This window comes from Aythya marila, assembly GCF_965140915.1.
Source record: "Aythya marila genome assembly, chromosome: 6".
NCBI classification, from domain to species: domain Eukaryota; kingdom Metazoa; phylum Chordata; class Aves; order Anseriformes; family Anatidae; genus Aythya; species Aythya marila.
Window position 1 is genome coordinate 11,361,529 of NC_139047.1, and position 22,108 is coordinate 11,383,636.

General features: G+C 38.4%; 1 protein-coding gene across 6 annotated transcripts in view; it reads right to left on the reverse strand.

Annotated features, from left to right (window-relative positions):
* ADARB1 (adenosine deaminase RNA specific B1) overlaps positions 1-22,108 on the reverse strand; it is a 65,019-nt gene that overhangs the window by 16,562 nt on the left and 26,349 nt on the right. For 4 of the 6 annotated variants that reach the window (XM_082763376.1, XM_082763378.1, XM_082763377.1 and 1 more), the window contains exons 3-8: positions 20,912-20,986; positions 13,168-14,102; positions 6,534-6,648; positions 4,981-5,149; positions 4,291-4,439; positions 3,907-4,075 (exon numbers count right to left, since the gene is read on the reverse strand). In XM_082763376.1, the coding sequence (XP_082619502.1) occupies positions 3,907-4,075; positions 4,291-4,439; positions 4,981-5,149; positions 6,534-6,648; positions 13,168-14,102; positions 20,912-20,939 (1,565 nt within the window). In that variant the 5' untranslated portion in view covers positions 20,940-20,986. Of the gene's footprint in view, positions 1-3,906; positions 4,076-4,290; positions 4,440-4,980; positions 5,150-6,533; positions 6,649-13,167; positions 14,103-20,911; positions 20,987-22,108 lie in introns of those variants that run through there. The other 2 variants (XM_082763381.1, XM_082763379.1) reach the window with 2 other exon arrangements.

Consider the following 22,108-nt stretch of genomic DNA (forward strand, 5'->3'; position numbering starts at 1 on the left):
ATAGTGGTCAGCTCCTGACTACTTACTCTCTGGGTAGTGTGCTCACCTGAGAGCTACAACCAGGGTTTTTTAGCTGAGCATCACCTTGGGGGAAACATGATTTTACAAAATTATCATACTCATTGGTTTTCCTGTTCTATATTCACCATTTAGATGCTATTAGATGCTTAGATGCTGCAGAATGAATGGGAAGAGATGATATTAACTAATCTAAACATGACCTCCTTTCTGCCGTGTTCAAATCTGATTTCTCTTTGCTTTCCTAAGAGATTAACTGAATCTCCACGATCACTGCCTCCTTTTCAAAGCAGACACAGGAAGCAACATCGTCACGTGAAGCAGTCAGTCTTTTACCTCAAGTGGCTCAGTCAGTGCCCCACACTGACACAAGTCACTAAGCACAAGTCTACGATCTGTTACAGCAGCACTTCTCACAAACTTCTTCTTACTTATCTTGAGGTCAGACTTTCAATTACAGACAAGAGGATTTGTTTTCCCTTGTAGCTGAACCTAGGCTGTCAAATGCACAGCTCTGATTTGTCCCAGCTTTCCCAGTGTTGCATGGATCTGGGGCATACTGGTGAGCCTGGACCAAGACTCAAGTCACTGGTTTGAGTGGTTACGTGATGCTGGGTAGTGATTTCCTGCTACTTTACCCAAGGTTTTTCACCTAGGCATCACACAGCCGTCATGTATCAAAATTAAGGCATTCTAATCTGTCACTTGGACTAAGAAGTGTTCAGAATAAATGTTCTTCCTATTGCTGTTCAGAAATCACACCAGCTCTGTCATGGAGCTTTCCATTAGAAAATGACTCTCAAATTTGAAAAAAGCTCAATGGGCACAAACAGAACACACATACAGCCTTTAGTGAGCACACATAGGATTTTAAGTTCTTTTTGTGCAACCTCATCAGTCCAAGAAATCTGGATGGTGGGGTCAAGAAGGAAAAGCCATCAGGGAAATAAACAGTAAGACAGTTATAAACTTCCATTTGGATATCCCACTCTAAATACTGCAAAACAAGGTCAGTACATAGGCACATGACGTTATTTCACACCAAAGATTATCAGAAGTAACATTCTTTATAGCAGAACAGCACCAATAATTTCTCCTTAATACAACAGGACCACTTTTTAATTAAATCACTTCTCAAATTCTAGAGGCTTCCTAGCTAGGAAACAGGGTGAGAAAACATTTCGTTCTGCTTAGCAAGACAGCAAACCTCAACTGAAATGTTTTGTGAGAAATTAAGTAACTATTCAAAGCTGAACAACTTGAAATGAATGTGGGGGGAAAAACATACCAAACAGAGAATGACAAAAATATGCATAATAAAGCACCATGGATATAATAAAGCCTAGGATACGTTTAAAGCAAATGCATATATATTAATGTCCCAAAAAAAGGGTATTGTCATAGAATAACACCACCGTGAAACATCACCATGAACTAACACTAGGACAATCCTGTTCTAATGCTTCTGATCCAAGTGGAATTACATTCAATTTTACCTATGCAGGTCTTTTGCTATTTCTGATTTTTCTCCTGGTGACATCAGTGCCAGTTAGAGTCTGGCACCCCTCATTTCCTTCCTACCTAAAGCACAGCTCTCATACCTCTTGACTTTTCCTCTTTTTTTCCCCGTCTCTTCCAGCACAAGCAGAAGGAGGTCATTTAGGGGTGCTGAGTATCTGCCTCCAACTAAGCTGGAGAAGAAGAGGTGAGCTGAGCTGTCTGGAGGGAAGCAGAAGACCCGTGTTGTTCCACAGCCAAAGCCTGTTTCACATGTCCTATCTCAGCCTGTGGCACAATCCAAACCTTGGCTTAGCATAGCCAAGTCTGCCAATGTACAATCAGCACCTGAAGTCAGCCCAAGGAGTTCCATCCACTCTTGCATTAGAGCTCACCTGTTACTAATGGTGAGCTTGGCCCATCACTGTAATGAGCAGCTGTAACTGCAGACCTTCTACTTTTTAGCATTTTTTTTTTTCCATAAAAAGAGAAGTTTAACAGAAGTTCTACAAGTTTCTTGGGTGTTCCTACCAGGCTCAGGAGGGTGCTAGGCAGCACACTGCAACAAAGCACTTAGAGGCTGAAAGTCACAGCTTGGGTTATACATATAATCCACACAGATATGGCTGTTCAGGTACAAAGAGTTTTTCTGCTCTGGATTGCACGTGCAATCCTGCACACTTTATTCACCCATGTGTTTTCCATGCTGGGACTGTGAACCTTTTGGAAAGCTCAGTGCAAGTGCACAGGACAAGGGCATTCTGGAGCACTGACTGTTGGAAACTACATAGCAATGCATTCTTTCAGATTTAAATGGACAAAACATGGTCATAATGTCAGGGAAATGTTTAAAAAAAAAAAAAAAAAGAAAAAAAGAAAAAAAAAAAAAAAAAAAGAAAAAAAGAATATGAAAATTTGGGCCTCCTTACCCGTCATACAGTCTTTGTTCTGTGTCAAGGGGTTCTATTTGCTTCCTTCACTGGCACAAACAAAATTATTCCCATTAGCCCCAAGGAGAGGTGACAGCTAGCTACGCAAGCGAGAGATGGATTCTGTTCTGCATCACACAAAATCAACAAAATAGTCAAATGTGTTCTAGCTCAATAACTGTCTTCAAGTTTTATTTTCACTAACAGCAACGATGATGTGATAAAAGAAGTCAAATGAATGCAGCATGAATACCACATTGGATGGCTAGGAGAAGTTATTGACATGAAGCTGGGAAATCTATTTGATGAACTATTGAAAATATTATTTTAAAACTTCAATGTCATTTTTTTAAAATTGCCTTTCAACAACCCAACATAGTGGCTTCTGAGTGGCCCTATCTATTTGTGTTAGAAGGATTTAAACTAAAGTGCCTTCCTTCAGTAAAGATGCTGATTACTTGAGACAAGACTAGAGGAAAAAAGCAATCACCTAACATTCATCCTGTATGTTTTGATTTGGTGTACACAGTTCACAATTACATTTCCACTTACTTTCTTTGTTAAAATAGACTTAATAAATTCTGAATCAGACTAAGTGTGACTTGACAGACCAGCACAGTTTTTTTTTAAATTAAAAAATAATTAAAATATCAGGTGAAAAACTTGGCATTTCTCATCTATTTCACAAGAACAAAGAGGCTGCAATCAGACAGGCTCATTTCAAATAATACTACAATCTTCCAGCAACTCTTCCAGACCTCTGGTACTTTTTAAAGGTTACTGCTGCTAAACTGGGGCTGTGGTGGGGGGTGTCATCTGTCTGTCCACAGTTTTTAAAAATCTTTATCTTTGTCTGTCAATAATGACAACAAAGAGTAAGAATATATCAGATAAAGTATAAATAAAAGTACTAGTACTGGAACCAAAATATTTATTTACAGTAAAAATATTAAAACTAACATTAAAATAATTTTGAAGCTAGAAATTAAAAATGACTATCAATGGACATGTTTTTAACTAGAATACTTTTTCCCTGCATAAAATAACAAAAATCTAAATTTATCCATGGAACACATCTGTTCCATTGATATACAAGGACATATATAATCAGAGGAAATTAATCAGCTACAGCTAATAGATTTATTGCACTCTCACTGTGTTGCCAATGCCATACTACATTAGAAAAAAAAAAAGAAGGTATTCCTCTGATATTTTCCAGTAAAAATTACAAAACAAGGCTGTCATGACTTAACTTGCTAAAATGATACTGTTTTCACCTCGCCTCTGAAGCCAGCAGAAGGTCTGACACCAACTGCAGGTGAAGAATCAGAGCTTCATCACTGGAGTTGCAGCCATGCTACATCTAAGCAAGGAAACCAAGCAATAACCTGCACATTCACTGCAGCTGTCATGCAACCCTCCTTTCTTATTCCACTGAAAAAACAATTATTTAGTATCTCACCTTGCTATCTTGTCACTGCATGACATAGTAAGTAGCCTTTCTCCTTGCAATACTCCATCCCACGTCTGGATAGTGGTCGTAGAGCGCACAGGGATTGTTCCTTCCCCAGATTCTATTTTTGTTCGTAGCTGTCCTCTTGCCTTGCGGTTTGGATGTCTGTCCCCTTGATCTAAATGACAAAAACTGCTTACAATCAACTGAAAAATATTCTCAAAATATTTCACAGATAGCATTACAATAAGAAGAGTCTATTAAAGCCTACGTAGCTGCTGGCTTACACGACAATTTCTATCACTCCTTGCAATGTAGCTGCATAACCATATCACTAGTATGTGCTCAAATAATACTTTAAACTCCAATACTAGAATACTACTGCTATCATACCCTCTTGTGCTGCTTCATGTGGTGAGAAAATCCTAGCATCTCCACAAGGAGACGTGCTGATATAGAGATGAAACTGCACATTTTCCTTCAGTTTAAACCCGCCTTGCTCCGATTTGATAAAAATGGATTTTTGCTGATCATCTTTATTGCTGAAACAGAGAACAAAAATATAGTCAAAACCAAAATTAACGTAAAAAATAACATAAGCTGGTCAGTCTCAACAGGCATTGTCTCAACACATGATGTCTGGAAATTTTATATTATAACTCTAACAAGTTATTACAAATTTAAAAATGAAAAAAAGAATGGAGACAAGAAATAGAGAGCCTTTTACGTTCCCCAGTGAGCTTTCAGGGACTTATCAGAAAACAAAGCAACATCACACATTGGACCACTTGAGATTATTTTGATTTAGATTTTTGTTTACAGATTACAAAATGATTCCCTATAATTTTGTCTGTGCTTTCCTCTCAAGATTGACACCTAACTGAATACATGTTTTGTTCAATTTAAACTTCAGGGCAAAGAGCTTCAGTTCTCAGTTAAACATTCTAATGCAACAAGTGTTACTTTACACACTTCATTTCAGCAGGGCATGTCAGGACAAATGTTTCAGATTCAAATAATTAGAAGACATTTTCTTAAAGCTTCACAGCTGCATGTGGTCAGCTTATCTTCCCATAAGCTTACCTTAGATAAAGCTCAAGTTGTGTATATAGAAATTTAAGCAGGCACCGTCGAGATATAATTTCCGCGTGGCAATCATTTAATGCAAGACCCCGATCACTCATGTATTCACCATTGATGCATTTTGTTCCTGTAGAAACACTTATTACCAGAGCATCTTTCACATCTGTACCTGACAAAACAAAATTTTAGAATGAAGATACAATTAAAATCACAAGCAACTTAGAGATCGTCCTGCAGAATTCAAACAAGGCCCTTTTGTTTCTTTTCAAGAAATATTTTTTCTTCTGATTTTTTCATTAAACCAAAAGCTTCACTCAGACTTATCTTTCCTCTACCAGTATGGTCTATGGTTCTTGTGAGTTCTTCATTTTGGAGCTCAGATGAGTTAGAAATTGAAAACCTGCAGGGAAAAATTGCTGCTTCAGGAAGAGTTATTACAGCCTGATCCCCAAAGATGATGCTTTTTTCTGAGCCCAGGCAGCCAGTTGGCTTAGAGCACGGCAACCTTTTGTCCATATATGCAGATATTAACAGCATATTTAGAAATTTGCATTATTAAAAGGCACTGATTTATTAAAAAAAAAAAAAAGAATAGAAGGGTATTAAACCATCAACATGATAAGTAAAACTAGATAATGAAGTTCAAATAGTTAAACCATTTTGAAGCTTATCAGCAGTACAGGACATCTAGAGACATAGTTCTTGGTGTTAAATAATTCTGCACAATTGAATTAAAAATATTTTGCATGTTTTCTATACAAAAAAAACTACCTTTGTCATTAAAATAGTCAACTCCATGAAGAATTTTGAATGACAGGTCAAAATGTTACATCCCTGTACCAAAACAAAGCAAAAAACACCAGATATGGAAAGCAGCTGGCCCTGCTAAATGCCTTCTGCTGTCTTCATCCAACAGAATATTTACTGCAGTATGGACAAGCGGGAAGAAACATATTCAACATGGCCCAGGAACTCGAAGTTTAGGGTCCATCCACAATACAGGATTATCTCCTGGAGGTGCCAATGCGAGGGAGCCTTGGCTGCCAGTGCGTAGTTAGCTGTGATGTGCATCCCGGCCCGAAGTGGTGCAGATTCATGGGGAGCTGTGTGTGGGTGTGGGAAAGAGCAAAGGCTAACTAACAAAGTGTAAAACCTTAAAGATTTGTAAAGCAAGCATAATTTCTTATATACCATGCCAAAACCAAGAATGCCATCTGTGTGACCAATGTGGTGAAATTTATCTTAGATTTACTTTCAAAAAGTTCAATGTTTCATTTTAAAAGGTTCATGCATTTTGTAGACTATGAATTATCTCAGAAGTCTCAACTACGCAGAAGACAGGAGCTCCAGAAACAGATGCATTTGCAGATCTAATTTTCCTTTAATCATCTTTAGCCAAAATTTAATTGCTATATTTAATGAACCTTGAAGATTAAACAGTAAAAATATATTTCAATACTGATTGACCGAAGAAATAATATAGTTTATTAGAATGCAAACAAAGCCCTGGGATTTAGACAGCTAAAACAGTTTTTTTTTTTTTTTTTCTTTACCTGTTGTCATGACAATTCCAGCAAGGACTTTTCTACGTGCATGTGGAGATGTGAAATTTTCTGTCAAATCACTGAATTTATCTACTACCAAGCGTGCAACAGCATCTGCTAAAACCTGTTGGATCACACAGAAATGCACATTAGAAAATTCAACAACTACAAAAAGCCACAATAGCATTAGGTTATAAAGATTTGCACTTTTAAATGATTTGACATAAACAGATTAGAAGTGTTTATATTGTTTGCTTTAAAACCGGACAAAGATTTTGATGCATCTGCACTATGCCAAGGAGGTGGCTAGGTCCAATTTTTCCGGCACACTGAACACTCAGAGCTCACTGTATGTGGAAATAGAGTTCTGTGTGCTCCATGACAGGGTCACAAAGCTCCGTGTTAAGCATCAAAATACCTTACGCTCATGATCACTATGAACTTTTGAGGCTTTGGAGAACAACTGAACAGGGAGATGAGTCAGTATTTTCATGCTCAAACCTCAAAACATCTCCTTTCAGCATCCTCAGTGTTGGACCTGACAGAAAGATTGCAGTGCAAAAGCAGCCTCTTCAAAGCAACACAGAAACCTTTTATAACAATCAAATTAATTAACTAGTTACTGCATAAGTAAGAATGAATTTGTTTTCAAAAGATTTTTTTTTTTTTTTTTTTTAATAAGACATACAAATTTAAGAGAGTAAGATATCACTGTATAACCTACCTGTCTGAAAATTAAGAAGGCTTAACTCTTTCATCTTAAGGAAAACTTGGACAATAGCCACAGCGCTGTAACTTGCCAGTTGTGCTGACAAGCAACATCGTTCAGGCTCTGCGGGGACTAAATTCATATTAACGACAACTTCAAGATACCATTCCTGCTCGTGCTGAACTCTGATGAGGGTTCAGTTCAACACTGCAGCCAATCTCACCTGCTGATTTTAAGGCAGCTGGAACTACAATAACTAGAGATGAATCAAACTCAAATTCCTCAATCTTCACCAAAAAAGAAACTGAAAACCAGGGCAATCTATGCAATATTACTCGAGTAAAAACCACCGTGTAAATATCTGTTGTTGGTACTGTTTTCCGCATGTACTACACGAAGTCCAGTGCCTCCGTGATACACCCAGCAGCATAGTCAATTACTTCAAAAGGAAAGGCTGAGAAAGGCAAGTTACATGTTAAACAGAAGCAGCTGCAATGGAGGAAAACCCTTTTTGGCACAGTTTTTAGACAAATTAAGAGTGTCCATACGAAGAGGCCATTTAAGGGTGATGGCTCTTTCAGACACCATCACACCCCCAAGCATGCACTGACTGTAACAGGACTTCAGGCTCACACACCCACGGGAAAACCCAGGTTTAAACATCTCTACATGCAGATTCCTGCAGACTGGCATTAAATCCCTTCCTTGCAGCGCCAGGCATAGAAGACCGGGTGCGGTTGTCTGCATGCTGCCAGCTGGCAGTAGTCAAGATGCTACCCCGGCCCACAGGTGGACGCTTCAGAAGCGCACAGGTCCTGCACTAGGTCGGCCAGTGCTGCACCAATGCCTTAGATACCTGAGAGTGTCTTGTACAACGCTAAACACGTGCATAAGCAATTAAATCCAGCCCAAGAGTACATTTGGGGCTGAGATGCTTCTGTTTACAAACTAACCACAGGACCTTTCTGTACAAGAAGAAAATCACCACACCTCCAGGGACAGCCCAAGGAAAATCTGCAGTGCTGACAAATCTTGAGCATAATCTGTTCCAAAACCAGACTGCCGCAGTCAAAAGAAAAGTAAAAAGAAAAGGCTTGAAGACTGCCAGCCTGATTCACCACTGCTTTCTTAGCAGTGCTCATGAGAGCTGACAGACTAGAAATAGAGGAATTCTCAATGTTGACTTTCTTCTGGGAAAGCTTTTGCAGCCAATGAAGCAATAACTACAGCTCATGTGTCATGATTTTGGAGCTTGATGTCTTTTTCCAGAATCTGACCGGGACATACAGCAACTAGCAGTCAGTGGTGACTGAGGTCACATTTGCACCAAGCTTCAGCCCATGTTTTGCACATGACTTGTAGAATCAGAAGACTCTCAACATTGTAAATACAAATTTTCTCAATGCATTTGAATGGACTACAATTCAGGAACTCTTATCAACAGATTTACATTTTTTTTCAGAAGCTCAGCTTTGTTCAGAGGCTACCATCACGCCTGTAGAGGCACCAGTTCTCAAGCTTCTCTCTAGCTTGTAGCCACCCATTGCAGCACTCCAGTCATGGGAGTGGTCCCACCACATTTCAGTGAGATTCAGATGCATGGGTTTAGAGCTGCAGTTAAAAGCAGGTGCAGTCCTTGAGAACCACACTGGGGTAAATTCTTCCTGCCTCCCTGTGCTTATTTCAGCGCCTGGTTTTCAGGGCACCAGCACGAAGGCTCAGTGCTGGTCCCATCATGGGGCTGGTGGTTGCTGCAGCACAGTGGAGGGGATGGGAAGCAGAGCACCACAACACCGTGCACCATTGCTACCCCTACTATAGCTCGTATCTGGGCAAAACCAAGTACAGACAGGTGCTACAGCAGAGATAAAAAAACATCAGTCCCGCATGGGGGGAAACATTTTCCTTTCTCCTTTAAATGAAGGCTAAGGGAGCCTTGATGAAGTTGGTCTCTGGATGTCAAGATACTTATTTGTAGACTGAGGGATAGAGAAGATTCTTTAAAGTTCTGAAGAAGCTTGTATTAGGCAATCGTAGCTTTACATACATTTACTAGATGCCGTACATGCTTATTATTATTATACTTGGTGAATACTCTAAAATAGTCTCACAGAAAGAGTAAGAATTACAACAACTGAAGGTAACAGCTGTAGGTAACATATGAGCTTTCTAGGGTTAACCCTACAATTTTCTCAACTTCACAATAAGATTTGTGTGCTACTAGTCTCCTGAATTAAAAAAAAAAAAAAAAAAGAAACTTCTTCCTCACCGACCCTTTTTTATGGCTTCTGAAATTAACATGGATATATTCTGAATCCAGTTTTATAAAAAGGAGAAAAGTGAAGGAAGGACAGAGAGAGGAGAAGGGAGAAGAGAGGGCCAAACAGTGGCCTCTCTATTGCAGTGAGATTACTAAAAGTTACAAGGGAGACAGGCAACATACACCTATGGTGGAGGATGTCTCAGAAATAAAGTCAGGCAAGGGCCTGGGAAGCCGTGGAGGAAGCCTAGCCAAGAGCAAGGGCTCTGCACCAAGGAGGCCATCACGGCAAGCTCAGTCCACTGAGACCACCTCCAAAAACAAAGAGGCAAAGTTCAGTGCTCAGCAATGCTGCTTTCCCCTGTAATGGGATTTGGGCTTCACAATAATAGTTTTCAAAAATTTGTTTCTATCAGCTTCCACACTTCATCTATAAACAGGTGACCCACTTGTCTTACAAAGTTATTTTAAAATACTGTTCACATTTCTCTGTCTTCTCCAGATCTCAACAACTATAGCTACCTACCAAATCTTTAGACCTATACAAACAAGGCACTTTAAATGTTTTAATGATCTTAACCTAAGCATGTTGAAATATGTAGTTGTCTTCCACAGAAAATAAAACTTCAAGGACACATTTTAGAGCCCTTGGTACTGTGCTGCGGATTACTGTACAATACAGGATATCCTGTTGGACTTGGCATGGGAGCTAAAATGAGAATGGCTATCAATTTACAAAATGTAGCTACCCATAAAAATATTTTCTTTGTTTTGGAGAGGCATGTCCCTACCCCACTGGACTGACAATTTCTCCCATTTTAATACACAGAGTAATAAATGCACAAGGCCTGATTTTCATCAGTGCACCTTCATCTGCTCTGAGGCACATGCTGACTTGCTGGGTTTAAGTCACTTTCTCAGCAAAGAGATTTTCCTCACCGCAGGCAGCAGTGCTTCATCTTTCACAAAAGGTCAAGCTGTGAACAAGCAGATAAGCTTGCTTTGCACAGACTGATTTTAAATGTATTAAACCACAGGACCTTGATAACCCACTGTAGTGGCCAAATGATTATACCCATATCTATTTAATAAGCTGATCTCTGATACCAGCAGTCCTTCTCTATCATTTGATAGCTTAGATGTGTATTCCCACATTTCATTCCCTCCAGTGTGCTTGCTTCTACCTGAAGGTAAATAACTTTTGACATGTACTTCACCCAAAACTCCCCATCACCACCCAGAGCAGCAATCATCTTTTCACTCCTCTCAATTCTTTCTGCTCTAACAGTTTTTCTTGCAAGGCATCACAAATTAACACATTGCTGCAGACACCGTAGAGTTCTGCCTGCTGCCTACCAGATCCAGAAGGTAATGGCACCTCAAGAGGTGAGGCGTCTGGAGCAACACACTGCTTTTCACCACGCAGCTCTGAGCTGAGGATGCATTTGGAACCTGCTGCCCAGGCAGCAATTCCAACATCTGCATTGGCAGAGCTACATTGTACTCCCATTCCTTCCACTGAGCTTTCAGTGCTTGGAATTTTTCTCCCCTTGCATGTTTCCAGTTTGCCATTTTTCCAAATAAAATCATTATTTTGCTTGGTCTGTGGGTTGTTACAAATCTCAACCTCGTCTGCATCACTCCTGTACTCTCCAATGTTTGTGACTTCACCCACTTTAGGGTTATCTCCAGACTTAATATATTTACACATATTCATTTAAAACCATTTAAAAACAACTGTTTAAGAACTCAAGAGTTGAAAAAAAAAAGGAATAAAACAAAAGCACAACCAAACAAACATCACAAATGCTTAGATCTCTGATTACTCATTAAAATGTACCAAAACAAAATCACTTATAATAGACCATGATGTAATAGATCAATACCAATAACTTGATAGCTAATTATAAATATAAGCAGAGTAATAAAACACAGTAAGTACAGAAAGAAAATGGGTGTCCTGACTACAAACTGACCAAAAGACTCAGAATCAATAGCTGACTTTAAATAGGACCTACATGAGACAGTACCAGCAACCTGCCCCTTCCCCACATGGTGTAGTATGCTGAATTACCCCTACAAACACCGGGTTCTCTTCCACACTGGAGTAGCCTTTTATGTACATTTGTAAGAAAGGTAAAATGCAAGCTGGCCCTAAAGTACGCTTTGTTGTAGACAATATGGGCATCAAGGTCAGTGTTGGAGTGCTGGAGGGAAAAAAAGTTGTTTGCACGTGTTGCCTTTTTTAAAAAAATTATTTATTTAAAACCGTACCTTGAGCTCAAATGCCCAGAATTGACCACACAGTTTCTGCATACCTTGCACAGCATAACTACTGCAAGAGCCCACTTACGGGGTGGCACTCTGGGACAACAAATAGGTTCACAGAACTGAGAATGCAGGTCAAAATCTCACAAAGCAAGGAGCTCAGAAGTACCCATCACCGTCCAGTGGTCCATTGAAGTCCCTTAAAAAGGCTGTGTAAGTTGTTATGCATTGATCTGCTGGGCAGAAAAACAACTTTACCCCCTTAGAATGACAAAGTGTGAGCTGGGAGAGAATATAACGATTCTACCTTCCCCACCTCAGAACAAAACTTACCAGAAGTCGCCCTGAAAAATTATTCAGGGCAAGAATTATTCTTATTCTTTTCTACTTCATATTGTAATTCCTATTTTCATCATTTTACTGATTCAGGAACTAGTAACATGTAAAAAACGGTGAATTTTTTGGCGTCTGGTGCCAAATCCACCTTTAAAAGCACTATTTTAAAATAGTGAAATAGCTGAACCTACTGAAGAAATCATAAAGACCTGAAATAGCATAATCCTAGATTTGAAAAAGCATTAAACATTCATAAATAACCCAATAATTATGCAAGATAAAGAAACAGCATATAGGAATCTCTAAATAATGCATATTGTCCATGCAACTAGAGGAAACGATGTACTTACAATAATCACATTTATATATACTCTTCAACCCCAGATTATAGAATGATATTGAATCAGACATATAGTAATTTGAATGAACTTTAAAACAATGTTTTTGAGATGGAAAAGGTCAAAGCCTCAAAACTCTCATTAGAATAAACAGAAAGTTGAAACGAATTCATGGGATCTTATATGTATATGTATGCATATATACATACATAACAAGTAGATGGATTTAGACAGACATATCATTAAAAAGACCCAATGGATGTAGTACAAAGAGGGCAGACAAACATTCATTATTATACTTAGACTGGGGAGAAGCACAAGCAAACAAGGGAGAATTTTTCTTCATTAAAAAGTTTAAAATTACTTCATTCTAGCTTCTTTACATTTTTTGATCTCTGTCTGGTATGTCTGCTACATTCCCTACTTCACTAATTATTTAATTTAAACTATTTCTCATCCCAATTTCCTTGCCTAAGTAAATAATTTGTTTATAAATATAATTTGCATATATATATACATAATACATATATATTTATATATATAAATTACATATAAATATATGTGCATATATATATTTATATGTATACACACATAAGCAGACACACAAATAAACACACCCATCCACCCAAGCAGAACAAACAGCAGAAATGTTGAAGCTGATTCAAAATGATTCACCTTGGCTATGACTGGTCATTATCTAAGCAGGCTGAAAAACACCAAAGGGCTTCTCACCTGTGGCAAATGCAACTGGAGCCCCTCACTAGGAATGGGCTGTCGAGATGGAGTCTGATCCAGCTGCATGTTAAACAAGGATGCCAAGGCTGACTGAGCAGCCCGAGCTTTTGCAAGCTTTTTATTCCTTCCTGATCCTTCAAATGTTTGACCATCCACTGCAACAGCCATGACAAAGTTTTTGGCATGGCTTTCCCCGCTCTCTGAGAGAAATTCGTACTTCAGTCCTGGCCGCAGCTCGTTCAGGATCATGACCGGATTCTTGCCGCTCGTGGTCGGGTATGGTGATGGTGTGGGGAGAGGCGACTGGGTAAGACTGCTGGCTACAGCAGATGACGATGACAACCCGTAGTCCCCGCTAGAGCTGAAGGAGCCATCCCCGTTGGACCCTAGGTAAAAGGAAGCATCAGCAGGAACTGGAGTTTCAAATCCATTGAAAAGCGTGTCAGGAAAGTCTGCCTGGTCGGAGGTGAAGTCTGTGTTGACAGATAGAGTCCTCCCCATTGCGAGGTGCGCCTCTGACGCATTTGGGAACTGAACGAAAGACCGCAGAGCCTTCTCAGCAGCATGAAGCTTGGCCTTCTTTTTTGTAGGGCCAGACCCTTCAAACACCTGCCCATTAACTTCAACTGCCATCACAAACATTGGAGCATGAACCGGCCCTGTTTGGGACAGCAGTTTGTACTGTAAACCAGGTTTTATCTCATTAAGTTGCATCAGGGCATTCTTTGGCAAAACGGGACCTGGCGTTTTCTTCCTCTTCTTAGGGCGAAATTTGGAGTGGCCATTGTTGCCCTCCTCCAAAAGACGCTTTCTGCTGCTGCTGCTACCACCATTGGAGAGCTGAGCCCCCTCCCCGGTGCCTTGCACACTGCCGTCCTTGGGGGGAACGTTGTCCATGTTGCGGTTTTCTTTAACATCAGTGCTGCTTGAACCTGCGGTGCCCAGAAAGAGTAACTTACAATGCCTTCGTTGCAGGATCTTGTAAATGCAAAATTTATAGATTCCTTTATCGCTCTTTATAACTGGTTAAGTGATGTGTGCTCACTGATTAAAGCTTTTGCAATGTAAATGGAGAGCAATACTTCTTGATCATTCAAGAAAGAGCACGTTCAAGAATTATTTGCAAACATTGCATTTGCTACTTTCATATAACAATAAAATGCTGCAGCTTTTTCTTTTGCATTCAAATCACGCTAGAACAAAGTTTTTACTTGACGTGAAAAATGCTTTAAACCAGAAAACTAAATTGTATTATTTGTAGGAAACACCTATAAAATAAAAAGCTCCCATTACTAAAGTAAAAATGGATGCTTAAGGCCATTTCTAGGAGACTTATATTTAATTCTACTTTATTCTTATTTTAATAATGTTGCATTTTTGTCTTAAATGATTTTATTTGCTCAATTTGAGAAATGACAAATAAAATCGGTGTCATGAAAGGCAGTTCTTTGGTAGGTAGGCACCATGACTGAAGACTGTATGGATGTTTTACTTCTCTTTAGCTATGCTATATTCTCTAAATTCAATTCCTTTATGCTTTTCATTTTTTATGCTTTTTCCCAAATGATTTTCACCTCACCTCAGTTTGCTCAGGACCTTCAGCTGCTGGCTGCCCAAACAGGACTGCCTGCCCACTGCATGGCAGCTCCAGCAATGGGCCCGTTCAGCAGAGCAAACCCCTTCTCCCAACAACTCCGACCCTTAAACTACCTTCACTGAACCCAGTGACATGTTTATCTTTTCTGTACACCCAAAATAGGTGAATACAGCTACACGGATGCAGCACAAAATGATGAGAAACAAACTGTGCTTCAGCATCTCTCTGCATATGTAGTCTTAAATTTCAAAACAAATTTTATCATATATCTATTCCATCATCAGAAAAACAGCTGTAAAAAATGCATTTGACTTAGGTTGCCTCACAAAACCACTGTGTATATATTTGTACACAGCCTTTTATTGAGAAACATTTTATTTGCCATTTATACGCAGCTTTTAAATTCCTTGCAAAAAACCTGCTCTCCTAAACTTACAAAACTAAACATCCTCTCTTAAGACTACACAGAACACAAGAGGCGTGACAAAATCTGCACAACCACAATGAGGATATTTTAATGGGAAAAAAGTAGTATTGCGTGATTAATTTAATGATTCATTATTTATTTGCTAAAGTAGAAAGTTGGAGTAATGATACATTAGATATGTATTTAAGAATCGTATTTGCTATAACTGGAAAGTCCTCATTTTTATCCTGATTAAAAAACTAACAAAATTATTTGTGCTTTATATTGACATTCATGAATGAAAAGGCAAATTTAGTAGGTCAAGTGCATCTAACTCTTCTGTTCCAAGACTCCAAAATATCTATTGCTGTATTAAATTCACACTGATAGCAGGTGATAAATATTTATTGAAATTAGAGCAAACCAAAGTGGAAGCTTTCTTCCTGACAAATTTCAAACATGCTTTAAATCTTCATGAAGTATTCACTACCATGCACACATCACTTCGCCCAGGTTACAAAGCTGATGGAATGGTTACTAAATTTTCATTTATAACATCCTCCAGCAAAAGCTCGATAGGTTACTCCTTTCGGTGCTCAAAGAAGAAAAAAAGGAAAAAATAAAGATGAAAAGAAAAACACCAAGTAGGAACACGTTTTGTTAAAATGCAGTAGCACAACAAAGACTTGTATAGTATTGAACAGTAAAATCCAGTCAAATGCAGTCAAGAGTGAAACACAAAGGGTTTGAGAGCATTTCATGGCAACAAATCTGCTAAATTTAATAAAGAATCTCTTGTAATGTCCAGCCACAAATTATATTGTCTGCAGAACGTGTGCTGAAGGGTCATGACTGCCAATACACAGTGTTCATGCATAAATATTCCTTATCATACTAAAGTGAAGGAATTTAAGGAAAACAGAATAAATTATTGAAACTTTCTTACAGTGTGTTTCTTACCTGAAGCTGTAATCTCCAAAAATTATCTAAAACAGCATTTTTCCAACATTGTTCTTATTAGTGGCATCAGAAATTTGCTACTGAACAACATAACTTTTGTAGACTAAACAGAAATCATTCAGATAACACTAAAAATGGTTTCTGCTCATATCTTCCTTCCTATAACCAGTGCCTGTGAAAGCCATATTAAGAAAATATGAGTTGAATAGACTCCAATTGGATGGAAAAAGAGCAGTTTTGTATCCACGTTCAACAGCCGGAGGAATTGCAGCTTGGCCTGCAATCATCCTGTTCTCTCTTAGTTCTTCTCACACCTCCTTATTTCCGTGGCTTTTTGAGCAGATCCACTGTGGGTGGTAAGGAACTGGACACACTGAAGATTTTGCACTTTTTGTTCTGTTAACGCAATGTTTTAGAGAGTGTAATACTCTGGGAAGTCTCTCAATCACTTTGAACGGAATGAGGGAGGACAGCTTTACCCTGAAAGCCATGGCTAGCTAAGGATCCCATCAAAACTCAAACTAGGAACATCAGTACTCAAAAGGAACACAAATTTTGTTGCTCTAAAGCAGTGTACACAGGTACTTGTGCTGCCAAGTACCACAGCTAAAGTAAGGCAGGAAAATTAGAACCTTAAATGTTCATACAACTGTTTGGATTGGAAGGAACCTTGAAGGCCATCCAGTTCCAATCCTCCTTCCACAGGCAGGGACACCTCCCACCAGACCAGCCTGCCCAAAGCCCCATCCAACATGGCCTTGAACACCTCCAGGGACAGGGAATCCACAGCTTCTCTGGACAACCCATTCCAGTGCCTCACCACCCTCAGAGTGAAGAATTTCCTCCTAACATCTAACCTAAATCTCCTTCTTTCAGTTTAAAGCCATTACCCCTTGTCCTGTCACTACCTGTCCATGTAAGATGTTGCTCTCTAATGTTAAAACACTGTTAGAAAGTACAATGCGTTGGAGGGAGCTGACAGGAGAAAAAAATCAATAATGGATGTTTTTCGTATTATTTTTTTTTTAAATTAAAAAATAACTTAATGCAGTTGACAGGTGACCATGTGTTACAGTATTGTTAGATCTCCTAGCAAAAAGAAGACCTAAGACTTTCTAAAAGATCCTCATGCTAAATGCTATATATATATATGCTCGTTTATGCGTTAACAGATATAAACACACAACAACACGGTCATGTTTTCTTAAACATGAACACTACCCGTGATTTAGAAGTAAGACAGTTTTTGTAAGACTAGCTTATTTTCCCATCACTAAAAATAGTTGGCAGTTCTGACTAGAGACTTCACTAATGTCAGTTGAAGCTCCTTTGGTAAAAATCACAACTGACAGTATGACATGCCAACAACTTCAGTGAAGGCAAAGTTCTGCCACTGAAGTAATCTATTCAAGAGGTTTACAAAGCTGACAGCACTCAAAGAAGGAAAGAGGCATAGAAAATTTTCATGCCAATTAAAATAAGTTCTATCCACACATGCTGGTTTATCTTTTTTTTTTCCCCATGTAATTAAAAAACACCTCTAATTAAGATTCTTTATTCAGTGGGGATCTTGCCTTGCTCTCTGCTCCATCTGGTATGGAGCACACTTAATTATGTTTAAACAACTCTTAGCTGAACCACAGCTAGAAGGATGTTTCTAGATACCCTTTATACTGCTGCTCTCATTTACTGGCCTGGAGAAATCCTAAATAAGTCTTTTTTATTATTATTTTATTTTCATATGAAACATATGCATAAAAAAGTGACTTCTTGTGATCACCTTTTTTAGAAAAAGGGGGAAAACAATCAAAGAAAAAGGTCAAGACACACACATTAGCAAGTGTTATAAGTGTTCTGCAAAATGTACCACCTCCCCTCTCCTGTGAGGTAACTGGTAAGTACAGACTTCAGAGAACTGACAGCATTCACAGAATCACTGAAGCTGGAAAACATCTCTAAAATCGTTGGTTAGCCATTAACCCAGCACTGCCAAGTCTACCACTAGACTACATCCATAAGAACCACATCTATGCATCTTTTAAATGTCTCCAGGGATGGCGACTCAACTACTTCCCTGGACAGCCTGTTCCAATGCCTCAGAGGCCTGTTCAGTGAAAAAATTTTTCCTTATATCCACCCTAAATCTCCCCTGGTGCAACTTGAAGCCACTTCCTCTTGTTCTATCACTTGCTGCCCAGGAGAAGAGGCCGACCCCCAGCTCCCCACACCTTCTAACATCTTCTCTTTGTTCATCAGATACAGGAGGATGAACTTAAAACCTGAAAGTCTGAAACGTTGTTTTCTTGAGTGCATTAAATGTAATCTCATGACCGTCTTACACTTCTGCTGAACCAAGACAGTTTGAATTCTATCTTTGGCAGATAAATTCTAGTTATTATAAATGTAAGCTACAAATATTGCACAGGTTTGCCTTCCATTTCCCCTAAAAGGAGTTACACAAAATAACAAAGGCTTTTATAGGCACTTCTGATATCACACTTTGCCATCTTCAGTGATACAAAAATACAGAAAGATACAAATAAAAAAAATCTTTGTACAAATCAAAGTGTGGAACTTAAGGATTTTGATTTTCCTCTCCAAATCTGGTAATTTAACATTCCAAATTCACGATGTTTGTGTGGTCATTCAGATGCAGAAAAGCCTTCTTACACCTTCTATTAACTGGGGTCATCCAAGATGATGTTGTTACCTGTGGCTTCTTTTGCAAAATGTGATACAGGCAACGAACCTCAAAATTTACTTCTGGGAGATCACTGAAGTTACACAAATGCATGTCCCAAACCTGTAACAACTCAGCAGAGGCAGTCTTCTGCCAAGACAGAAAGTTCAGTGAATTTGAATTGCTCTGCATATTGGTGCACTAGCACAGAAACAGAAGCAGACATAAACTGAATATCTTGCTTAAGGAATTTACAAGATGACACTATCAAATAGGTGGTATTTTGTTCAGCTCAGGAAGGCACCATTCATGCTCAGATTTACTCCTATTGAAATAGGGTATGTTTTATCTGAAGAATTATCTCATGGGATTTATCCAATTCACCTCTTACCTTTTTTTCCAAGTTCTCCTCATAGAACCACTCTTAGAAATAGCTAAAGCATCCAACTAAAGAAATTTCTTTTAAAATAAAAAAAGTAAAAAAAAAAAAAAAAAAGAGAAGGAAAAAGTGGAAGTGGTTGCAAGCATATTTTAGTGAAGATCACTGTGTAAGTCAAAGGAAAAAGAGGAATTCTAGTCCAGTTAAGTTTTTGTCTTTTTTTTTCTGTTGGCTTGTATTTTAAACCATTTAACATCTTTATCTCCCAACAAAAGCATGTTGTAATAACTCCTTCAAACTGAATTACAACTCTTCTGTTCCAAAGCCTCCTATACTGCTAGGCTTTTTCAGCTTTGCCAGAGATTTAGACATTGTCACTTAGGGGAAATAAGCACATTTGTTATTATATCATACACAATAATTTACAGTCAGGCACAGCACATAAGCATATCAGAAACAGAACAGGTCTCTCATTCATAAAAACAAAACAGTTGAAAGGACAGGAATCTACAATATTTGTTGTAACATTTTAAATGAGAACAGTTTTCTCCAGAGGTTATCAGATCTATGTTACACCAAATAGTTAGCAATTTCATAGCACTTCAACAGTGTTTTCATCAAGATGATAGCTGGTTTTGTGCTTAAACACTTCATTAATTCAGTACCTCGGTGTTGGAGAAACCAGCTTGTAGAAAGAATACTCAGCCATGCAAGACCTGTAGGGAGTTCTTCTAGACCCTCATTTTGCTTTTTCTTCATTCATTTCTGCTTTCCCTTGTTTATTTTACACACTTCAGTCTCCTTCATTTCTCCCCTGTCTTCCACTGGTCCCTAACTCTCATTATCAGTATTCTTCCTCTTCTAGGTTTTACCTCTTCCAGTAAGTTCCTGCCTCTGGGATCTCAGCATAAGCACACAGATGGAGGATACTGCAGTATCTTCCACTGCACAACAAACTTCACTGGCAGGCAAACAAACCTCACCCAGTACCTGATTATTCAAGGTGAAAAAGCTCAGAGAACCCAGCATGATTAGCCACCATTAACATGATTTGTGTGCTACAGGAATCATCATCTCAAACACATTCACTTAATGCATTGTACAAGACTTGGTATTCAACTTCTTGTCCCACTTTCTCAGGTAATAATGATCTTTATTCCCATCAAACCTCACAATTAAAACTGCACAGAAGGTTCTCATACTGAGAGTCCCATACAGATTTGCTCTCATACTGACCCAGCCTACCTTGGTGACCTGTAACTCCACTGCCAGCCCTTCTGAGAGGGGAGTAATTTGCAAAAAAGCAGCACAGTGCACCCACACCTCAGGAGAGGTCTTACGTGCTACCCATGCCGGCACAGTGGGATGCACAGGTCCCATATGGAGCGTGCGAATGCAGTATACCAAACTATTATTAATGCGAGAAATCCATCTTCATTACTTCAATGCAAGTCCAAAACAGGGTAATATTTTGTACAACTAAACAGTTGTTGGAAGAAAAATGAGACATAAGGTATAATTAGACTAGCACATAATCACGTGTAGAAAACTTTTAGTTCAAAAGCTCCAATTTACTTTTCTATACTGTATTTAGAAACATACAAAAAATCATTTTAATTTGTGCTTCGAAGTTCCTTCAGTTTTCCCTGTGGCTTGTGAGAAAAAGTCACCTTAGAAATGATTACATAGTTTATTATTGTGTAAACAAACACATCTTACTCATGTTTTCTTCATCGTCAACATCCATTGTGAAATATTTTTGCTGGTTTCTTGGCTGGCGAAGACTGCTTCTGTCTGGAAAACACAGATAGTGGGATACTTAAGCTTTCATGTACCAGCATACAAGGTAAACTGTTAGATCGCCAAAAGCAGCAGCCTGAGCACTAACTTTGCTTTGGCCTACCCATGGCTTCTTCCTCAAGCAACAGTGGGCAGTTCAATCTTTGCACAGTATTTCCTCAGTGTGCCTATTTCTGTAAGCTGAGGCACACTCTTATAGAACTGCAAATTCTGCAATGTTTCCAATATATATTTTTCATATGGTGAACTACAGTGCGTTGTTTTTTTAATCTGAAGGAGTGCATAAACTATTTCATCTCACTACTGGTAGTTGTTTTCTTTAAAGAACAGTTGCAGATTAACTCCAAGTGTCAGCAATTTGTGTTTGATGGCAACTTTTATAATAGTTAAATGAAGCAATGTTGTTCCCACAGGGATCCAGCAATGTGTCTCAAGGTAAAAATAACGTCAAATTCACTCTGCAGGTTAACACACAGACAACTCAAGCAGGCAAGACAATAAAAATGCAGTTGTTTATCCACCATCAGTACTATTAAGTACTTTCTAAGTACTATCACTGTAGCCAAGTCATTCTGCCCAGTCGTACATGCTGCGATATTCAGAATATAAACAGTACTTCATAAAACCTTAATTTTCTAAATGCAGCCAGTCATGTCAAACAAAAACGACATCTAAATGTAGACTGTATGCTAATTTATGTGGAGTCATAGAAAAGTACAGTACACTTAAATATTTTTGAAGTAATAAATACATTTGAATACACTTACACGTTACATATAAATAATAACAATAACAAATAAATAGTATAGATATAAATATAACAATTAAAAATAAATTACATACCATATATTTATATTATAAATATATTTTGTTATATAATTATGAAGTATTTATAGTATAAATAATTTATTCAATGAAGTTTATCTTCCTACTGTTTGATTATTCTGTATTTTTATTATATGAAAAGAAGTTCTGAAGGACTTTTTTAACAGCTTTCTTGATTTATCCTTATGATTGAAGAAGAGCTACAGACACCATGAAAGGAAAGTTTAATGGCTATCCAATTATATGTTAACAGAGAATAGCATATATAATTGTAAAATGTCACCAAAAAAA